General features: G+C 42.3%; 1 protein-coding gene across 11 annotated transcripts in view; it reads right to left on the reverse strand.

Annotated features, from left to right (window-relative positions):
• The window catches only part of CREB5 (cAMP responsive element binding protein 5), a 441056-nt gene that overhangs the window by 264809 nt on the left and 153607 nt on the right, over positions 1 to 22640 (reverse strand). For all 11 annotated transcript variants that reach the window (XM_055590513.1, XM_055590516.1, XM_055590510.1 and 8 more), the window contains one exon: positions 1283 to 1455. In XM_055590513.1, coding sequence (XP_055446488.1) covers positions 1283 to 1455 — 173 coding nt within the window. The remainder of the gene's footprint in view (positions 1 to 1282; positions 1456 to 22640) is intronic.

The raw sequence follows: 22640 nt of genomic DNA on the forward strand, positions 1-22640 counted from the left end.
TTATTACCCACAACTCTCATTTGTTAAGATTTGTCTTTATATGTCACAACCCATCCTGATGAGTTGAGAAATGTGAGAGACAAGGTACTCTTTCTAGTGTATTCTGAGGAGGGATAAGCCATTGTCCCTAGTGCTCCCTCTGGGTGGGGAATTCTTATACACATTTAAAACAAGGAAGGGAAAAGATACTGACAAAGAGTGAGATAGCTTCTAGATTTTTTCTTAAAAAATATCTACTATTCAGTGGAAAATTAAAACTAAATTCTGATATGCACACCAAACACAGCAAGCTCCCATTCCTATTTTAAACAGAGAATTCTAGGAACAAGGAGCAAGCAGTTCTCAGCATCCAGCAACATAAATTTATCATAGCTCTTTGGCTTAAGTTACTACTTTTTCTTCCTAAGATCCCAAGCACTCTTAAATTTTTTATTTCCTTTTCACATTACTCTTGTGAGGGTGGAGAGAAGAGACACCATCCTCATTCTGGAGAGCAGGAAGCTGGGCCAGAAGTTTGCATTTCTAAGAAGCTCCTGGGTAATACCCATGCTGCCAGTCCTCAGACCACACTCTGAGTAACAAGGATCAAGAGCGATCACATGATACTCAGGAGTGAGTGCTTGTTCCATGCCATGATACAGTATCTGGGAGCATTCTACCTATTTTTCTCAATGCCTCAGTATTGTCTTTTTTACATAAATGAGAAGGATAGGGTCTGTCTTCTTTGTTTTGTCTTCTCCAGGACTGAATATGAACCAGTGCAGAAAGAGAGGCGAGCTAATGAGAAGGTATTAATATTAACAAGGGAAAGAAGAAAGAAGAATCATCAGAGAGAAGGAGGACTGTGGAAACATACCAGAGAGATGGGTGTTGGACATTGGTCTTAGGAATGGAGGCACATACTCTGTTAGCGAGGAAGCTGGGTGGGTAACACTTCCCTCCACCATCCTCAAGCATTTGTCCTGAGAACTACACTCTGCTCCCAACATCCAAGGGGTTTCCCCACAGTCACTTTAAAGTTCAAGAATCTTCTCTGAAGGAACAATGACACAGAACGACTTGCTCTTCTCTCCAGAGCCACAGTCAAAGAGCTTCTACCAAACAGAGACTCCCTCTACCTTTCTCCCATCAAAAACATCACTCTGAGCTCTAGGCAGTATCACACCAGCCAGGAAAACCAACTTCTGTCTTATCCAACCTGCAGACTAGAAACCAGAAGAAAATCCAGAAGCTTCCCTGAGCTCTGGCCAGGACCCAGAGACAACCGAGGAGATCTCCTTACCCGATCTGGCGGTTGGTGGAAGGGGCCTGCGTGATGACAGAGCTGGACTGGGGTGACGGCATGGCTTGCTGAATCACAACGCTGGTGTCATGGTTGGGCATCCGGGCGCTGCCGAGCTGGTGAGCTCCAGGCCCCGCCATGGCCCCACCAACGGGGTTATGCATCGAGATATTCTGCCCAGAGAAGACAGAGGGGAAAGGGTCAGAAGAGGTTAATGTTTTATTCTGCTCTCAGGCTTTCAAAGGCCAAACTGGGGAATCTGGTCATGTCAACCAAATACAGAGTTATGGCTTCTGGCAAGCCATGGGTCCATTTATTTTGTTATAACTTACAGCTTCAAGGAGATGAAAAATAACTATTTGCCTTAAGAGTAAAGCACATAAGAAAATACCTGGAAGTTCACTAATCACCCTGCCACCTCCCATGTGAGGTTTAGTGCATATCTGCTCTGACTTGGGGTGATATATATTCCATTTGAAAATGATTTCTCTGGTAAGTGCATAACATTATAATTTAGTGAAAAGCCATTCAGCACCCTGCTTTGAATGACAAGCACACTTGTTATTTTTTCTTTTTCAGTCCTATACGAGTACCCACCTCTTTTTTTTGCCCAGGAAACTACTTTTCTCAATCATAATCTGAGTATGCATGACCCAAGCTCAACAACCTAGGGAGTGAGGATGTTGTCTGTGAAAGACAACAGGGTGTCTGGGGTTCAGTGACGAGAGTGAGAGTTAGAGCTCTCTATTGTTTTCCCATAAGATAAATCTCTAATACTTCGGTTGAATCATGGAATACTGACAACACTTGTTCACCTGTTTACTTGTTCACTGTCTTTTCCTCTAGAACATACAATGTTTGTGTTCATGACTCTATCCCATGGGGATTGGAGCACAGTAGGCCTTCAGTAAATATACATACATATATGAATAAAGTAGGGAAGAAAATAATGGCACAACTGAGTCACTTGAGTGACTTAACATCCTGTCTTTATTTCTGGTGACTTGAGTGAAAGCTTCTTTGTTTAAAATTCAAAAGTAAGGTAAAGTATGGGCTTCTCAGGTGGCATTAGTGGTAAAGAACCTGCCTGCCAATTCAGGAGACATAAGAGACACAGGTTCGATCCCTGGGTTGGGAAGATCCCCTGGAAGAGGGGAAACCCACTCCACTATTCTTACATAGAGAATCCCATGGACAGAGGAGCCTGGAGGGCTACAATCCATAGGGTCACAAAGAGTTGCACATGACTGAAATGACTTAGCATGTACGCAAGGTAAAATATGCATGATAAAGCTAGCTTAAGAGACAGTGCTGATTTTTTTTTTTTATTGGAGGATAATTGCTTTACAGTGTTACAGTGGTCTCTGCCATGCACCAATGCAAATCAGTCATAATTTTATATATATATATATATGTATGTATGTATATCCCCTCCCTGTTGAGCCCCCCTCCTCCCGCCATCCCAACTCTTTAGGTCATCACAGAGTGTGAGGCTGGGCTTCCTGTGCTATACAGCAGCTTATGCTAGTTATCTATTTCACATGTGATAGTGTATGTAAGTCAATGCTTAGAAAAAAATGTCACTGGGGCAAGAAGAGAGGATTCACACTGAGGCATAAGAGGGCTGAAATGTGAGAAATTCAGAACCTAGAAAAGAAAAAGAAAGTACAGGACAAAGTTACATAAGTCAGTGGGCCACTGAAAACATCCAAGTACAGCTCCTTAGCCTAGAAGGGTATGGAAATCTGAGAGGTCAGTTGGACAGTGGGCTGAGGATGACAGGAAAGAAATGGAGTGTCACTAGCAATTTACTAGAGGAAAAATAGCTATCTGTCTGAGCTTTGGGGTTAGCAAAGAAGAAAATAAACAGTACCCAGGAGAACAGGAAGTGGTTCTTTGAAGTTCTTCTGCAAAGAACAGGATTTCCTGCACTATGTGTTAAATGATGGTGGTAACATATATGGTGGCGGGGGTGGTTGCGTCCATCACTTTGCACCTTTCCCAGGTTTCTGATTTCTAAATCCTGACCACACAGTCTGTCCAGAGTCCAGATGGCAACTGGGCACCTGGCTTAGACTGTGAGCTGACTGTGTTGTCGTGGGGGTCCCAAAGGCATGAACAGGTTTAGACACACACACACATGATCCAAAGGCTCCTGTTATATACTGGAAGGTTTTTCTGACATGGGAAAATATTGTGGTTGGTTAAAGTAAGATGAAAGGAAATAGTGATTCGTATTGGGGTGGCAGCACAGGGATATGCTCGAGTTATTTTTCTGGGATCTAGAGGTATAAAGAATCAAATGAAAAGTAATACTGAAAATAAAGATAATCATTATTTCTTTCAAAGGTGAACCTCAACAAACTCATTTTCCTAGGTCTTAGTGTGAGGTTGTGACGAAGTAAACATCGCAAGTATTATTTTCCATTGTTTAGATCCTTCAAGATATTCAAAATGTTTCATCTTGTTCACAGTCACCTGTTTTGTTAATAATAGATCTCAGGCACAGAAGGATTTCTGACTTTCATTTTATTATTTTTGTTGTGCTAGTGAAAGTTATCAACAGAGCCATATGATTTTAAAAATAATCTTCTTTAAGTTCATGACAATAATATAAAATGTCTAAACCCTTTCTGAGTTACCTTTTGCATCTCTTTTCTATCACCCCCAGGTGGAGTCCCCAGGTACCATAAATTCAATGCAAGCATCATTCTTCTCTTTCTGTCTCTTCTTCCACCAACTTCTACCCAACCATCATCATCTTCTTTCCTGGATTCAACAAGCGCTCTCCAAACCAGTCCCCTGTCACTCCCTTTGACTTCCTTTCTTCCTCCTACCCATAATACAGCCACAGTCATCTTTTCAAAAGGCAAAACCAAGCACATAACATACAGATCCCTCTATATTGCCCACCCTCTCCAGGCTGCTTAGATGGCTTCTCATAGTTCAGAAGACCCTAACAGCACTCTCTGCATGATCTTCAAGGCCTGCGTGAGAGCCTCCCGACCTCCCCAGCTCATCTCACACCACCTTCACTCTCGCTCCCTGTGATTCACTCCACCTGTAGGAATTTCCCTGCTCATCCTGCTCCATATGTCGGTACAGAGCTGAACATGCTGTTTCTGCTACCTGTGCTCTTTCCCTACCTGCACCTTCAAATCACAAACTGAGCATCACGTGAGAACGCCTTCCCTGACCTCTCCAAGAATGAGCACCATCTCCCCATCCTTCACGGCACTTTACACAAGTTCACAATTGTCTTTGATTATTTGACTAAAATCTGTTGCTCCCTCTAGAATATAAGCACAATGAGAGAAGGGACTAAATTTGACTTTACTCCCCACTGAGTCTCTGTTGCCCAGATCAGTGCCCAGCATAAGGTAGGCACACAGTAAACTATAGAGAATGAGTAAACTATAAAATGACATTCCTAAAATATTCAGTATGATGAAATCTTATCTTTTATTTCCTGGGTGAATTTTGAGAATGTGAGCTCTCTTGTCTGTTTACTTTAAAATCTCAAAGTATGCTCACAATAAGAGATGTTAAGATACGTTAGATATTAGAGAAATAGGATCAGAATTAAGAAGAAAGCCACAAGCCTGGAACATACACTGGAAATCAAAGTCTTTGAGAGGACATTGAATGAGCCCTTGAAGAAAAGTACTAAGAAATGAACTTCAAGTCTTTGAGCACTTTGGCTCAAATGATATGTCCATAATAATTATTTACCTTCACCATGAAAACCAAGAAAACCTTTGTTCAAAGTTTTTGAAACGTGATACAAAGAAATTGGTTTGATTTATTCAGAGTGAAGTATGTTAAATGAGAGAGAGAGAAATACCTTTCCCCTCAAAAAAATCTAGGAATGTTGTCTGAGAATCATTAAAAAGAATAAAAAAGACTACCAGGAATATACTTCACACACATCCCCACCAACATTTTTTTTTTTTTTTTTTTTTTTTTTTTTTTTTTTTAGAAATGTGTTTGTTTATTTGAAATTTAAATTACACTGGTGAACCTGTATTTAATCTAGCCATCCTGCTGCTGCTACTAAGTCGCTTCAGTCGTGTCCGACTCTGTGAGGCCCCATAGATGGCAGCCCACCAGGCTGCCCCATCACTGGGATTCTCCAGGCAAGAACACCGGAGTGGGTTGCCATTTCCTTCTCCAATGCATGAAAGGGAAAAGTGAAAGTGAAGTCGCTCAGTCGTATCTGAGTCTTAGCGACCCCATGGACTGTAGCCCACCAGGCTCTTCCATCCATGGGATTTTCCAGGCAAGAGTACTGGAGTGGAGTGCCATTGCCTTCTCCACCCACCAACATTTTTAAGAGATCTCTTTGTCTCTGTGATATCCCTCAGAGATGGAAAAAACTCCTAAAAGTTACGCTATTCTTCAAAAATCTCCTTTCTCCCCCACATATGAAATCTGCAAATTCTCCAGCCTCCTTCCCCAAGACCCAGAGAGCAATTTAAAAACATTTTGGAAAAATAAACAAATTTAAGCAAGCATTATCATTTTGCATTAAGAGAAGATGATTTTTTTTCTTTCAGCATTACATAGTAACTCAAACATGAAATTACTTTCTGAATTCACATTTTCCTAATTATGGGTTCAAACCCTGTCTTCCTCGATAAAAGAATGGCATTTTATCTTTAGATGAATTAAATATCCAATTTCAAAAACACAAAGAGTGACTGTATCTCACCGAGCTATTTTTGTTAGTATAGGTGCATGGACTGGGAGCTGGTGAAACAATGTTACCAACCAGTGATGGATGTCAATATACAGGGAAGAATCTGGGGGTTCAACCTTTGCCCTTTTCTTGTTCAGCATTTTTATCAACAGCTTGGATGAAGATGTAAATTCATGCTTGTCAAATCTGTGGTTGACACAATATTGGGAGGCATCACTAACATTCTGGATAGTAAGTAGAACATGGTTTTACTGGAGCCAACTGTGTGATCTGGCCTCCAAAAATGCTAACATAAATCTAGGTTGCTGTAGGACAAGTGCAAAGTCCAGATCAAGGGAAGTAATTATTTCACTGTCAAGCACATCGGACCGACCACATTTGGCCACCACATTTTAAGGGGGAAATTGACAAATAGGTGGGAATGAAAGCAATGGAGGCATCCAAAATACATCACAGAAGAGTGGTAGAAGAATCAGGGAATATTTAGTCTGAAGAAAAGAAGGCTTAGAGGTCATGCTAACTGCCTTCAAATATTTGCAGTATTAGACATAGTCTATGTTGCTCCAGAGGGCATAATTTCAAAAAAATGGGATCAAGATGATAAAAGCCAACAATAACTACAATTTGAGTACCTAATGAAGCAGATATTATGTTAGATACTTTATAAACTGCTCCTCTAATCCTCACAATGGTGGCTCAGAGGTTAAAGCATCTGCCTGCAATGCAGGAGACCTGGGTTCAATCCCTGGGTTGGGAAGATCCCCTGGAGAAGGAAATGGCAACCCACTCCAGTATTCTTGCCTGGAGAACCCCATGGACGGAGGAGCCTGGTGAGCTACAGTTCATGGGGTCGCAAAGAGTCGGACATGACTGAGAGACTTCACTTCACTTCACTAATCCTCACAATGACACTGTAAGATAGGCATTACTATTCTAATTTTAAGATGAGAAAAAGAGTAAAACTCTACACCATCGCTAATACCATTCCATTTCCCTCTGGCCACACGCACTCCTTCTGGACTGGCACTTTAGAAATAAGACCTTTAGTTGGGATAAAGTTACCAATATGTAGGGATAACCAAACACAAAACAAGTTGCCTTATAAAGTACTGAGCTTCTATGCATCAGATTTAAGCCGGTAGGGACTAGTGGATCTGTAAAGGATGTCACCAAGAGGATTCTTACAGCCTGAGGGAGATGGCACTAAATGATCTCTAAGGTCTCTTCTTGCTAAGATTCTCTCACAATACATGGTTCATAATTTGGCTCAGATGCTTCCAAATAATTAGTAATCTGTGATAATTTTGAAAATATACTGCCTTAGCAGTTAGGAGGTCTCTTCCAGTTCAGTCTCTCTACCCCTCCTTATAGTCATATAACCTGCATAAATCATTCAGCTCCCCTTGACTTCACAGCCTATCACTAAAAGGGGTACAGTGGACCACATGGTCCCCATGATCTTTTCCAGCTCTGCTACTCTACATGTCTTTCTATGTTACATTTTATGAGACACTAAATATCCACACAGACTTTTTAGACTTGATTCAAGGACTTACAAACATTGATTTTCCTCCATAACCATAAGTTTTTGCAGAAATGAGCTTTCCAAAAATTATAGCTTTCCACCAGACCCAAGAGATCATGATTGAGGGAACAGACCTAACAAAATAAAATTTCACAAACATCAAAGATGAAAAACCTTCTCAGAAGAAACCATTTTCACCTAAATTTTCCCCCGCGTTAGTTTAGATTTCTCTGCATGTCCTTGGCCTTCTTCTTTTTCTTATGTCCTGCAATATACCTTGCTCTCCATTTACTGTTGTTCTGAGACATAAATGGTGTGTGAATGGGATGAGAACTGGGGTAATAATGAGTCTTGATTGCATAGTCAGTGAGTTTGAGGTAGAGTGGTAATTGTTCAACATGCATGGGCTTGGAAACCAATATTGAAAAAACAACCTGATGTATATGAACATAAGTCCATACTCTTACAAATAACTATAATTTCAGGGTGTGGTAACACAGGATGAAGGGAGGTGGACCACAAATGAAAGTGAAGGTTGGAGCATACAGACAAAATGATGTTGATTCCCATAAAGCCCCCAAATGTTATCTTCAAATCTATATTCTTTCCAACTGCCAAGGTGTGGAGACTTTATAAGCCACACATTTACAAGATAAGTTGTGCAATCTTAGAATTGTCTGCATCTTAATGATGCCCAGGCAGTTAGGAAGACTTTCAGAACTTCTCCAGTGTAAACATCCATGAACTGCATCCAAAAGATGTCTGAGACTTTGATAGAATAACAAAGGTTCTAACCTTCTGGAAGATCTAGGCTCTCTGGAAGTGTTGGAGAGACTCTAGAGGGTCTTGACTCCTTTCTGGTGCTCTTGAGAGCTGTAATGGTATGAGTATTTTGAATCCTACTGAGAAGGTGGGCTGTTCCATGACAAAGGAGACAGCGTGGAATTATATGAGGCATGGCTGGGGTTGGAGGAGAACAGAGGCCATGCAGGCTGCCTTTCTCTCCTTAGCATAGTCGCACAGTGCAAGATGGACCACGAAAGATAAGACACTATCTCAGGCAACCTCTGCAGGAGAGGAAGGGAGAGGAGAGCACAGGGCACTGTGAAAACGCCAGCTCTGACGTGTACCTTTAATTCTGTTTTGTCACTTATCCCTGGAGAATTCTAAGGAGGAACAAATTACACAAAGAAAACATGAGCACTGCCATCGAGCTCAAGTTCGCTTCAGCGCTATACCATCTGGGGCACGTTATTTAAGTTTTTGGAGCCATACCTTCTTCATCTCTAAAATGGAGATAACCATCTAGTGGACAGGATCGTAGTGAGTTTCACATGAGATAACAGATACTCCATCATAGTACCTGACAGCAAATGTGCACTTCTTTCCTTTCAGTAAAGTTCAGAATGTGAGGCTCAGACAGTAAACGGTTAATTCTGGGTGGCTACTCCCTATGACTGATTATTAACATAAATATTATAAATAATGGCTAACACACAGCCTGAACATATGTCCAAAATCTCATTTAATCCTTATCATCAGTCTAGAAGTTTGGTGTGATTATTACCTCCATTTTACAGACGAGGAAATTGATGCATAGAGAGGTTGCTACTGCTACTGCTGCTAAGTCACTTCAGTCATATCCGACTCTGTGCGACCCCATAGACGGCAGCCCACCAGGCTCCCACGTCCCTGGGATTCTCCAGGCAAGAACACTGGAGTGGGTTGCCATTTCCTTCTCCAATGCATGAAAGTGAAAAGTGAAAGTAAAGTCGCTCAGTCGTGTCTGACTCTAAGTGACCCCATGGACTGCAGCCTACCAGGCTCATCCGCCTATGGGATTTTCCAGGCAAGAGTACTGGACTGGGGTGCCATTGCCTTCTCCAACAGAGAGGTTAAGAGTCCTCAAAGTCACACAATGAGGAAGTGGACAAGCTGGGAACTAGGCAGCTTGGCTTCAGAATCCACACTGCCTCTACAGCCTCTCTTTAAAATATTTTCTAGTGGAAAGTGACACAGCAAAATATATAAAGTATATCTGATATCATTGCTATGGATGTTAAAAGAAATGAACAACTGATGCTAGTATATGATCCTGAGAATTGGAGTCTACCTGTCATACCACTAATTTGGATCAATGTCATCACCACAGCCTTCACAGCTAGCAAAGCCTGGGAATACATTAATTCATTTCAAAGTGATTGATCAGTAACCCTTGTCTCCAGGTCATTTTGGCTGCATAGGCATTTCTAAACTGATTTACTATGAACAATACAGATTAGAATTAGGGAGGGAAAACTAGTTCAAAAAGCGTTGATCAATACTTTCACCAAATTATCGAAACAACCAACCAACCATGACTAGCTCACTCTACGATGAGAGTTCACCTTCCTTAAAAGTTTCCCAGAGCTCAGAGAAAGCCTGAGAAAGAGATAATGTTTCTGACACTTGGATCAAGTTCGACTTCTAAGGCAACTTCTCTTGCAATGGGTAGAAAGGCAGCTCGCACAGTGATTTAACCCTCAGTGGTCTTAGCCCACTCCCACATTTCCAGGAAGCAGGCAGCACCTCCTAAATGGGGCTCTATATGTCAGTCTGCAGGACACAGCAGCAAGATCTGATCCGTCTGACTGGTCCACACTCTCCTCCAATCCCAGACCTCTGTCATCCTTTCTAATACTGGGTTTCAGGCAACAGAGCCCTGAAGCACCCCTGTAAGCATTTTATAGCTATTCATTTAATATTGTTGTAAAATGTTTAAGACAATAAACCTCTTCTTAGAAGCTACCCGTGACTGTGAGAAACAGTTTTTGGGTCTGTCTCAAAGATCCTCCTCCTTCCTGTTCAGATTCTCAGGGCCTTGAACTGTTCATGTCTCTGCTCTCATCTCCCACGTGACTGTCTTGACTGCACCTGCTAAATACAATCATATGGAAAAGAAGAAATGAAATGGCACGAGGACTTCATTCAGCTTACTAGAATCACAGTGGAGCAAATGTCTGGTGTTTCTGTATTTACAGAAAATCCTGGAAGTTAGAAACTCATCTACCACCACTGAAAATGATATTGTCAGCACTGCTCTCTGATAAGGTTCCTCCTTTCTCAAGGAACTTCTTCCAGAAAGCTGTGCATTCATTCCATCATGGCATCAGCCTACTTAAACACTTCCACTGGCCATCCATGACCTCCTATGAGCACCTTCAAGTTGATTTCAGCATTTTACATTCCGGCTGCCATCAATCTTTGCCACTTCACCTCCTGCCAACCCATCTTCCCCTTCCTCTCCCCTACCACTGACACACACACAGATTTTGATGTTTTTTGACTACGCTAGATCATTGCATGTCTCTTTTCTACCTTTGCACATAACATTTCCTCTCTGAAGTCAACCCAAGCATCAAGGTCCAGCTCCAATGCTCCCTCCTCTGTGGAGCCTTCCACCACTTCTGGCTCTGTTAATTCCCTGCTCTGCTCCCCCATAGTCCTTTATCCACACCTCCATCAGAAAGCCTGACTTATTTTTACAAATGCTTCCTCCAGGAAACTCGGAGAAGGGAATATTCCATGTTCATCTGAGAAGTGCCAGTGCCAAGAACTTCATAGATGTGCAATAAATTCAATTATTCAGTGAATAAAGGAATGATGTGTGATCTTGAGCAAGTTTATAGCTTCTCTTTGCTTTAGTTTTCTCAGTCATTACACAGGAACAACCCTGCCTTGTAGGATTTTTATAAAGATTAAGTTAGGTAATATAAATACAGAGCTGAGTGAAATGCTGGATACATTACATGTCCAATAAAAGTTAGTAGTCATTATTATAATTATCATTATTATTATCATGATTACTACAATGCTAACACTACCTTCCTAACTAAAGATATGCCCCCTGTTATTTTCTTCCTCAGCACCCAGATCTTTTCCTTTATAGCCTTTCTCAATGAGCAACTGTGATAATCATTTTTTCCAGGTCATGATATTATAATCAAGTGACCACTCCTTTGTCCTCCATCTTATCCCATACATACTTCTTTCAAAGTTCCTATAACACACAGGTACATTTACTTCTATAATTCAGGTCAGTTTCCCCTTCCAGCTATGAACACTCTAGTGACAGGGACAGGTCTGATTTCATATCATTGTCCTCAGGGCTTAATACAATGGCTATCACCTAGATGCTTGCTGAGTGAGTAAACAGTAAGTATAGCCAATGTCGAGGAAAGAGGAGAACCAAAAAGAAAAAGTAAGTGCTCTTTTGGAGGACCTACAGTTTAGAGAAAATATGGAAATTTAGGGAAAGAAGGGGATGAAAAACAAATGAGTCAGAAAAATATCTTTTTATTTATTTATTTTAATTAGAGGCTAATTACTTTACAATATTGTATTGGTTTTGCCATACATCATCTTTATACACATACAAACAAGAAAGAAGGAAAGACACATCATCTAGAGCTGATGAGACCACAGAATGGAGGGCAAAGGGCTAGTCAACAGGTCTGAGTTTCCATCTGATCCACCATTAAGCACGTGATCTTGCTTAACTTCTTCAGTCTGTTGATTCTGCCTCCATAATGATTCCCAGAGCTGTTTTCTTTGCTTTCCCACCAGCTCCAGAACTTCATCATCACCTATCCTGATCACATAGTAACTTCTTATTTTCAGCGCGCCATATTATAAATTCCAGGAAGCAAGGACAGCGCCTGTCTCATTTTCTCCTCTATTGCTAGTGCCTAAGCTCCATGCCTGGGCTACCTGGGCTTCCCAGGTAGCGTTAGTGGTAAAGAACCTGCCTGCCGATGCAGGAGACCCAGGTTTGCTCCCTGGGTGGGGAAGGTCCCCTGGAGGAGGGTATGGCAACCCACTCCAGTATACTTGCCTGGAGAATCCCACGGACAGAGGAGCCTGGTGGGCTACAGTCAATGGGGTCACAAAGAGTTGGACACAACTGAAGCAACTGAACACACACACATGCAAGCTCCATGCCTAGCACAGAACGAGATGACCAATGACTAAATGGATGAATGAATTATGATTCCTGAGGTGATGATATGGAAATAAAGAGCAATCAATCTGTAATTTCCTCGTCTGTGTTGGGCACATGGCTGTCGTAGCCTGAGATATAAAGAGAGACCACTTGTGAATTTGGGTCCTCATGAAGTCCTTATCCAGAGAAGGCAATGGCAGCCCACTCCAGTACTTTTGCCTAGAAAATCCCATGGACGGAGGAGCCTGGTGGGCTGCCATCCATGGGGTCGCGAAGAGTCGGACATGACTGAGCGACTTCACTTTCACTTTTCACTTTCATGCATTGGAGAAGTAAATGGCAACCCACTCCAGTGTTCTTGCCTGGAGAATCCCAGGGACAGGGGAGCCTGGTGGGCTGCTGTCTATGGGGTCGCACAGAGTTGGACACGACTAAAGCAATTTAGCAGCAGCAGCAGCAGCAGAAGTCCTTATCAACACACAGAGGCCAGGACACAGCTCAACAGTCTCCTCAAACTGCCACGTGTCTGGTCAACTCAAACAAGAGCACCCTGGCTGAAGACAGGCCATAGTTAGCAACTAGGAAACAGGGCCCAAAAGTCAGAGCTAAGTGATTAAAAATAAGTGAAACCTGGGGCCCTGAGACAGGTAAGGAAAGGTAAGCAGATGGCACCAATGCTATCGCCAGGCTCGTGCTTCTGTGTGGCCTGGAGAGTTTTTGAAAGGGGGCTTTAATTTGAAAGCAACACAAAGTACACAGGAAAATTCTGAGAAGTCATCCTGAGTACCTGGTTTGGCTGTGCAGGAGGCAAGCGGTCCATTTTAGAATCACTAAAGAAATTTCTCTCCCTGCCTTATTGAAAAAGTAAAATTACTAAGTGCATGTAAAACTCCTACAGGGATGATGAAGGTCTATTTCTTTAGCATTTCTTTTTTTTTTTTTTAAGATTTTTTTTTTTCTGATGTGGACCATTTTTAAAGTCATTATCAAATTTGTTACAATATTGCTTCTGTTTTATGTTTTTTTGTTTTTTTAGGCTGCGAGGCATGGGGGAAATCTTATCTCCCTGACTAGGGATGGAACCCACACCCTCTGCGTTGGAAGGTGAAGTCTAAACCACTGGCCTGCCTACCAGGGAAGTTCCCTTCAACATTTCTAAGAAAATCAAATACTTGCTTAATGACCAGAAATATAAAGGTGGCACCTCCAGCACAGGTCTAAGGAGAAACTCCCCCTAGCCTTTCCCAGGCCCCGCATACCTCAGTTCTTCTCTCACAGCCAAAAGAGACAGAAGGTAGGGCTGGCCGCTAAAATGAATTTGCCTGAAAACTCCCCTAACTGGAGCACTGGTTGGGCATCTGCATTCCTGAATATTTGGCAACATTATGCTCTGAACATAACATAGAAATGTGATCCTCAGCGGGAAGGAAAAAGTACTACAAGATAGACTTCCTCCTGTGAAACAATAGAGAATGAAGAGGCTCCCACTTCATGTTGCTGCTGGTGGAACCCGTCAGGTGACTCTCCATGAATGAACTTGCTTTGTAAATTGTTTAGAGCTTCACAAACCTAAGTTTCTGAGAGGCTGTTCTAAGGATCAATATTAATAAAGCAGCATATTTCTATCCTGGGAAGTGGCTCTTGCATAAGTACCTTTTGAATCACCACTGCTTCCAAGGAAACTGAATCATAGCTACCAGTGTTTCAAATCTTAAGACAAAACCCAAATGCCATCATCCAACAGGAAAAATTGGTGCGAGATGCAGTTTATCTTATTCGATGGAATCCTGATGTAAAGAGATAACATTTCTCCTCTCTTGACTACAGCAAACCAAATAGCACTTGTGTAGTGCAGGGGAACTGGCCACAGAGGGATGTGACAGTCCCCAAAGAAGCTTCTGGAAATCCTGTCTGAATATTAAGAGGCCAATTTCTTAAAAATGTTCTAGTGGGAAATTGGGTTCTCTGGATCCTCAGGTGTCCAGAGGAGCACAGTAGGGGTCAATGAGATGGTTTCCATGTTTATAGAGTCTGCAAGGTATTATCCCCAAACCTACGAGATATCACCCACCACTGTGACTTCATTTCCTACCACCTCTTACCTTGTTCACTCTGTTCCAGGCTTGCACTGACCTCCCTGGTGTTCTGCTAGCACATGGGAGCCTTGACGCCACCACCCCCACAGGCTAGAGGCATCTTTACATTATTCTCATAGCTACCTCCCTCACCTCTTCCAAATGTTTGCTCAAACATTACCTCCCAGTGAGGCCTATGTCTGAGGCCTGGCCACACTGTTTGCTATTACAACTCTGCCTCCTTAAGTCCATATTTCCTTTACTTCATCCATTCATTCCCATTCATAACACCCATTCCTCTCTCACTCATTTCAATCCAAAAGCACCAGACCATTTCAGATCCTAATTCTTAAAACAAGAACTCAAGAAAAGAAAAATATACAGAAAAATCCAATGACTTTACTTATTTATTTATTTTTGACCACCAAGAATCTCTTTTATGACTTTCCTCCCTTGGATCTCATGCTTCTAAAACACTTCCTTAAAAGTCTGAATTCATTTTTCTATACAACTTGTCTTTTGAAGCTTTTACATCCCTTGATTACTAAAATCCCATTTCACTCCACTGTACCATCAGATACTATTTCACAATGTCAAACAGAAGGAAGCTCATGCTTTAGGTTATCTGGCAGACTTACTACAGATAAAGGCACAATTTCAATTAGAATGTTGGACCTCGGCATCACTTGAGGTCCCAGTAGGAAACAGAAATGGCATGCTCAAAACGGGTAATTCTAGGAGTGATTAATAAAGGAATCTGGCTTCCCAGGCACCACTAGTGGTAAAGAACCTGCCTGCCAATGCAGGAGATGGGGGTTCGATCCCTGGGTCGGGAAGATGCCCTGGAAGAGGGCAAGGCAACCCACTGCAATATTCTTGCCTGCAGAATCCCATGGACAGAGGAGCCTGACAGGCTATAGTTCACAGGGGCACAAAGAGTTGGACACGACTGAAGCGACTTAGCACGCACCCACAATAAAGGAACTAGTTGCAAAGTTGTAGACAGAATGCAGAAAAGCACAAGCCACAGTGCAGCACCCTGGGGCCAGTTTCAGCAGGGAGCTGTTAGCATCCCCAGGCTTCCATGAGTGAGAGAAATGACAGGCTATTGGGATCAGAGGAGAGAAGAGGTTAGCAGGACCAGGGGAGGAGAGAGAGCTGTGTGGAGAGGGCACCTGGCCAGAACTGTGACCCTCAGTCAAAAGAAGCAACTAACCAGAGAAGCTGGGAGAACAGACCCACAGGCTCACCTTCCTCCCTTTCCGGAAACCTGTCATAGTGCCCCTGTGGCCATAGGCCCAGATCAGTGGGAAAACACAGGTTAAAGGTGTTCATTCATGCAGTGTAAACAGGTCAGCCTTGCAAGGAACACAGTGGAGTGGAAAAGGGGGAAATGGGCCTGGATGGACAATCAGAAATTATGCAGCACAACTATGTTCTGATTAAATTTGCATTATTTTATGTTTGCATATATATATACACTATTATATTATTAATAATATATATTTATATATACACAAGGGACCTAAAAGATCAGAAACCCCAATTTGGAACCCATGACATTTTTCACTCCATCCCACCTACTATAATTTAAAAAAAAACAGAGTTATCTGTATCCTTATTTCCTTTCCTTTGATTTGAACCATCTAAGGGCAGGACTTCACTAGCTGAATTTGCTCTGCATTTACCCATGTGCCTAACAAGCCGTGATTGGACTGATAAAAACAACAGAAGGCAGAGCTGAGACGCACCCATCTCACATGTGCCCAGGTAACCCAGCTCCACCCCACAATGATGAGCCGGGACAAGCACGGCTCCTCTGAACCCAGCTACACACCTTCAACACAAGGTCTTACTTTTAGGCCACAGCTTCCGATTCGTCTACATTCCTCCTGGTAAAACAATCGGGTTTGGAATAAGAACAGCTTTCTGTGTGGGAGTCACAGAAGGAAGAATTTGGCACCTGGTGTATATGTACCATAAAGCCATTACCGTGCTGAGCTCAACTCTCCTTCTGCCAGCTATTGGATGGGAGGAAAGTAAGTACATTTAGAAGCTGCATTTTTCTACCCTGGACAGTCAGGATTTATGGGCCGGCTTGCTAAGTAAGCACTAAAAGCCAATGAAATATTTGTATTTAGATGATCTCCCCTGGCAACCTCTTATTCTTGTGTTAGGACATGAAATCTTCAGGGCCTTCATCTTCAGCAACTCGAACATTCTATAATTTGCCATCTTAGACTCATTTTTGTCCTACTGTGCCATTTCTCCACTGACAGGTTTAAGGTAGAATAAATGTACTGATTAGTTGATAGGCTAAGAAACAGTATTTCAAAACCTAAAACAAAGATGAGATCTCAGGAGAGTCAGAGACCCACATGAGAAACACCCGGGTATGTGGGTGGTTCAGTGGTAGAATTCTCACTTGCCACTTGGGACAGTGGGTTCAATTCCAAGCTCATGCAAAAAAAAAAGAAAGAAAAGATACACACACAAATTGTAGGAGTTTTTAGTGAGTCCTTGGACAAAAGGCCTATGTTTTTGCCCTGATACTCATATCCTCAAGCTGATGATACATATAAGTTTGTTTCCTTTTTGCCCCACAAATATATATGTATATGTGTACATATGTCCATGTGTATATATATATGTACACATATATATGACTATTGTCTGATTACTTTGAAAGAAACCCAATTGTAGGCCTAAGTATTAAAAAAAATACATATACTTTTCACAGGTGTTTTCATACCTATATTGTTTACTAGTCACTTTATGAAATAGTTTCAAATCCTTATAGATAAATTCAGAAACGTAAATAGAATCTCAGTATACAAAGCCACTCTAAAGGTTTATAATCATTAGTAAAAGGCATATTCATCGGGGCTTTTCAGGTGGCACAGTGGTAGAGAATCTGCCTGCCAGTGCAGGAGACACAGGAGATGCAGGTTCAAATCCTGGGTCAGGAAGATCCCCTGGAGAAGAAAATGGCTACCCATTCCAGTATTCTCACCTGGAAAAATCCCATGGACAGAGGAGCCTACTGGGCTACAGTCCATGGGGTCACAAAGAGTTGGACATGGCTGAATGAGCAAAAAAGGCACATTCAGGGCAAAAGATGAAAGACATTTTATTTGAATTGCTTGCATTACCTTCACCTTGATTAAGCAGCTTTGACTACAAGTAAGTTCTGTATTTATCAGATCAGATCAGATCAGTCGCTCAGTCATGTCCAACTCTTTGCAACCCCATGAATCGCAGCACGCCAGGCCTCCCTGTCCATCACCAACTCCCGGAGTTCACTCAGACTCACGTCCATCGAGTCAGTGATGCCATCCAGCCATCTCATCCTCTGTCGTCCCCTTCTCCTCCTGCCCCCAATCCCCCCCAGCATCAGAGTCTTTTCCAATGAGTCAACTCTTCGCATGAGGTGGCCAAAGTACCGGAGTTTCAGCTTTAGCATCATTCCTTCCAAAGAAATCCCAGGGCTGATCTCCTTCAGAATGGACTGGTCGGATCTCCTTCAGAATGGACTGGTTGGATCTCCTTGCAGTCCAAGGGACTCTCAAGAGTCTTCTCCAACACCACAGTTCAAAAGCATCAATTCTTCGGCGCTCAGCCTTCTTCACAGTCCAACTCTCACATCCATACATGACCACAGGAAAAACCATAGCCTTGACTAGACAAACCTTTGTTGGCAAAGTAATGTCTCTGCTTTTGAATATGCTATCTAGGTTGGTCATAACTTTCCTTCCAAGGAGTAAGCGTCTTTTAATTTCATGGCTGCAGTCACCATCTGTAGTGATTTTGGAGCCTAGAAAAATAAAGTCTGACACTGTTTCCACTATTTCCCCATCTATTTCCCATAAAATGGTGGGACCAGACGCCATGATCTTCGTTTTCTGAATGTTGAGCTTTAAGCCAACTTTTTCACTCTCCACTTTCACCTTCATCAAGAGGCTTTTGAGTTCCTCTTCACTTTCTGCCTAAAGGGTGGTGTCATCTGCATATCTGAGGTTATTGATATTTCTCCTGGCAATCTTGATTCCAGTTTGTGTTTCTTCCAGTCCAGCGTTTCTCATGATGTACTCTGCATAGAAGTTAAATAAACAGGGTGACAATATACAGCCTTGACGAACTCCTTTTCCTATTTGGAACCAGTCTGTTGTTCCATGTCCAGTTCTAACTGTTGCTTCCTGACCTGCATACAGGTTTCTCAAGAGGCAGATCAGGTGGTCTGGTATTCCCATCTCTTTCAGAATTTTCCATAGTTTATTGTGATCCACACAGTCAAAGGCTTTGGCATAGTCAATAAAGCAGAAATAGATGTTTTTCTGGAACTCTTTTGCTTTTTCCATAATCCAGCAGATGTTGGCAATTTGATCTCTGGTTCCTCTGCCTTTTCTAAAACCAGCTTGAACATCTGGAAGTTCACAGTTCACATATTGCTGAAGCCTGGCTTGGAGAATTTTGAGCATTACTTTACTAGCGTGTGAGATGAGTGCAACTGTGCCCTAGTTTGAGCATTCTTTGGCACTGCCTTTCTTTGGGATTGGAATGAAAACTGCCCTTTTCCAGTCCTGTGGCCACTGCTGAGTTTTCCAAATTTGCTGGCATATTGAGTGCAGCACTTTCACAGCATCATCTTTCAGGATTTGGAATAGCTCAACTGGAATTCCATCACCTCCACTAGCTTTGTTCGTAATGATGCTTTCTAAGGCCCACTTGACTTCACATTCCAGGATGTCTGGCTCTAGGTCAGTGATCACACCATTGTGATTATCCGGGTCGTGAAGATCTTTTTTTGTACAGTTCTTCTGTGTATTCTTGCCATCTCGTCTTAATATCTTCTGCTTCTGTTAGGTCCATTCCATTTCTGTCCTTTTTTGAGCTCATCTTTGCATGAAATGTTCCTTTGGTATCTCTGATTTTCTTGAAGAGATCCCTAGTCTTTCCCATTCTGTTGTTTTCCTCTATTTCTTATACATAATACCAGTTTCTCTGGGTAGATAATTCTCCATCCCATTTTTAACGGAACAACAACAACATTTAGGTATCAAATCTAATCATCTGCTGGCAGAAGAGACCACTTCTTCAAGCCTTGTCCTGTATGTCGCTCCATTTATTCCAACATTCTTTCACATCTCCACATCTGATGGAGGTTTAGGCTCCAATGTTTGAAGAAGTACTAACATGGTCCCTTTTCTCTCTTCTCTCTCATTTACTGGGATGAGAACCATCAAGAATTCTTCTTAACGGTCTTTTCAGTGCTGTTTCATGGTAGCTGACAGAAAAGACCTAACAGACGCTGAGGTCTTCTCTGTGTAGAGAGAATTCAGGAACCCTATCTTTCCAGTACATGCAAGCTTTAGGGAAGCTTCCAACACACACACACACACACACACACACACACACACACACATAGTACTGCCTACTCTTCCCAAAACAACTCTAGTACACTGAGCTCCAGCATAGGCTGAACAAAATTCAAGTGGAGGCTGAAGAGTGTGTGCTGGGGGGTGCATCAGGCTGAGATGGGTGCTCAGACAATGTTGGAAGGAGGAGGGTGAAATGCTTACAGTCTTTTATCTTAATTTTTGTGATATGATCCAATTATATCTATCCAATCAGTTAAGTTCAATTCAGTTGCTCAGTTGTGTCCGACTCTTTGTGACTCCACGGACTGCAGCACACCAGGCTTCCCATCCATCACCAACCCCCGGAGCTTGCTCAAACTCATGTCCATTGAGTCAGTGATGCCATCCAACCATCTCATCCTCTTTCGTCCCCTTCTCTGCCTGCCTTAGATCTTTCCCAGCATCAGGATCTTTTCCAATGAGCCAGTTCTTCGCATCAGGTGGCCAAAGTATTGGAGTTTCAGCTTCAGTCTTTCCAATGAATATTCAGGGCTGATTGCCTTTAGGATTGACTGGTTTGATCTCCTGCAGTCCAAGGGACTCTCAAGAGTCTTCTCCAACACCACAGTTCAAAAGCATCAATTATTCAGCACTCAGCTTTCTTTATGGTCCAACTCTCACATCCATACATGACTACTGGAAAAACCATAGCTTTGACTAGATGGACCTTTGTTGGCAGAGTAATGTCTCTGCTTTTTAATATTCTGTCTAGGTTGGTTGTGGCTTTTCTTCCAAGAAGCAAGCATGTGAGAAGAGTGCAATTGTGTGGTAGTTTGAGCATTCTTTGGCATTGCCTTTCTTTGGGATTGGAATGAAAACTGACCTTTTCTAGTCCTGTGGCCACTGCTGAGTTTTCCAAATTTGCTGGCATATTGAGTGCAGTACTTTCACAGCATCATCTTTTAGGATCTGAAATAGTTCAACTGGAATTCCATCACCTCCACTAGCTTTGTTTATAGTGATGCTTCCTAAGGCTCAGTTCAGTTCAGTTCAGTCGCTCAGTCATGTCCGACTCTTTGCGACCCCATGAATCACAACACGCCAGGCCTCCCTGTCCATCACCAACTCCCTGAGTTTACTCAGATTCACGTCCATCGAGTCAGTGATGCCATCCAGCCATCTCATCCTCTGTTGTCCCCTTCTCCTCCTGCCCCCAATCCCTCCCAGCATCAGAGTCTTTTCCAATGAGTCAACTCTTCACATGAGGTGGCCAAAGTACTGGAGTTTCAGCTTCAGCATTATTCCTTCCAAAGAAATCCCAGGGCTGATCTTCAGAATGGATTGGCTGGATCTCCTTGCAGTCCAAGGGACTCTCAAGAGTTTTCTCCAACACCACAGTTCAAAAGCATCAATTCTTCGGCGCTCAGCCTTCTTCACAGTCCAACTCTCACATCCATACATGACCACAGGAAAAACCATAGCGTTGACTAGATGAACCTTTGTTGGCAAAGTAATGTCTCTGCTTTTGAATATGCTATCTAGGACTTCAAATTTCAGGGTGTCTGGCCCCAAGTGAGTGATCACACCATTGTAATATCTGGGTCATGAAGATCTTTTTTGTACAGTTCTGTGCATTCTTGCCACCTCTTCTTAATATCTTCTGCTACTGTTAGGGCCATACCATCTTGGCATGAAATGTTCCCTTGCTATCTCTAATTTTCTTAAGAGATTTCTAGTCTTTCCCTTTCTATTGTTTTCCTCTGTTTCTTTGCATTGATCACTGAGGAAGGTTTTCTTATCTCTCCTTGCTATTCTTTGGAATTCTGCATTCAAATGTGTATATCTTTCCTTTTCTCCTTTGCCTTTAGTGTCTCTTCTTTTCACAGCTATTTGTAAGGCCTCCTCAGACAACCTTTTGTCTTTTTGCATTTTTTTCCCTTAAGGATAGTCTTGATTACTGTACAATGTCACGAACTTCTGTCCATAGTTCTTCAGGCACTCTGTCTATCAGATCTACTCCCTTGAATCTATTAGTCACTTCCACTGTATAATCCTAAGGGATGTGATTTAGGTCATTCTTGAATGGTGTAGTGGTTTTCCCTATTTTATTCAAAAAGTCTGAATTTTGCAATAAGGAGTTCATGATCTGAGCCACAGGCAGCTCCCAGTCTTCTTTTTGCTGGCCGTATAGAGCTTCTCCATCTTTGGCTGCAAAGAATATAATCAGTCTGATTTTGGTGTTGACCATCTGGTGATGTCCATGGGTAGAGTCTTCTCTTGTGTTGTTGGAAGAGGGTGTTTGCTATGACCAGTGCATTCTCTTTGCAAAACTCTGTTAGCCTTTGCCCTGCTTCATTTTGTACTCGAAGGCCAAATTTGTCTGTTACTCCAGGTATCTCTTGACTTCCTACTTTTGCATTCCAGTCCCCCTATAATGAAAAGGGCATATTTTGGGGGTGATAGTTCTAGAAGGTCTTATAGGTCTTCACAGAATCGTTCAACTTCAGCTTCTTCAGCATTACTGGTTGGGACATAGACTTGAATTACTGTGATAATGAATGGTTTGCCTTGGAAATGAACAAAGATCATTCTGTCATTTTTGAGATTGCACTCAAGTACTGCATTTCGGACTCTTTTGTTGACTATGAGGGCCATTTCATTTCTTCTAAGAGATTCTTGCCCACAGTAGTAGATATAATGGTCATATGAGTTAAATTCACC

This window comes from Bubalus kerabau, chromosome 8 (genome assembly GCF_029407905.1).
Source record: "Bubalus kerabau isolate K-KA32 ecotype Philippines breed swamp buffalo chromosome 8, PCC_UOA_SB_1v2, whole genome shotgun sequence".
NCBI classification, from domain to species: domain Eukaryota; kingdom Metazoa; phylum Chordata; class Mammalia; order Artiodactyla; family Bovidae; genus Bubalus; species Bubalus kerabau.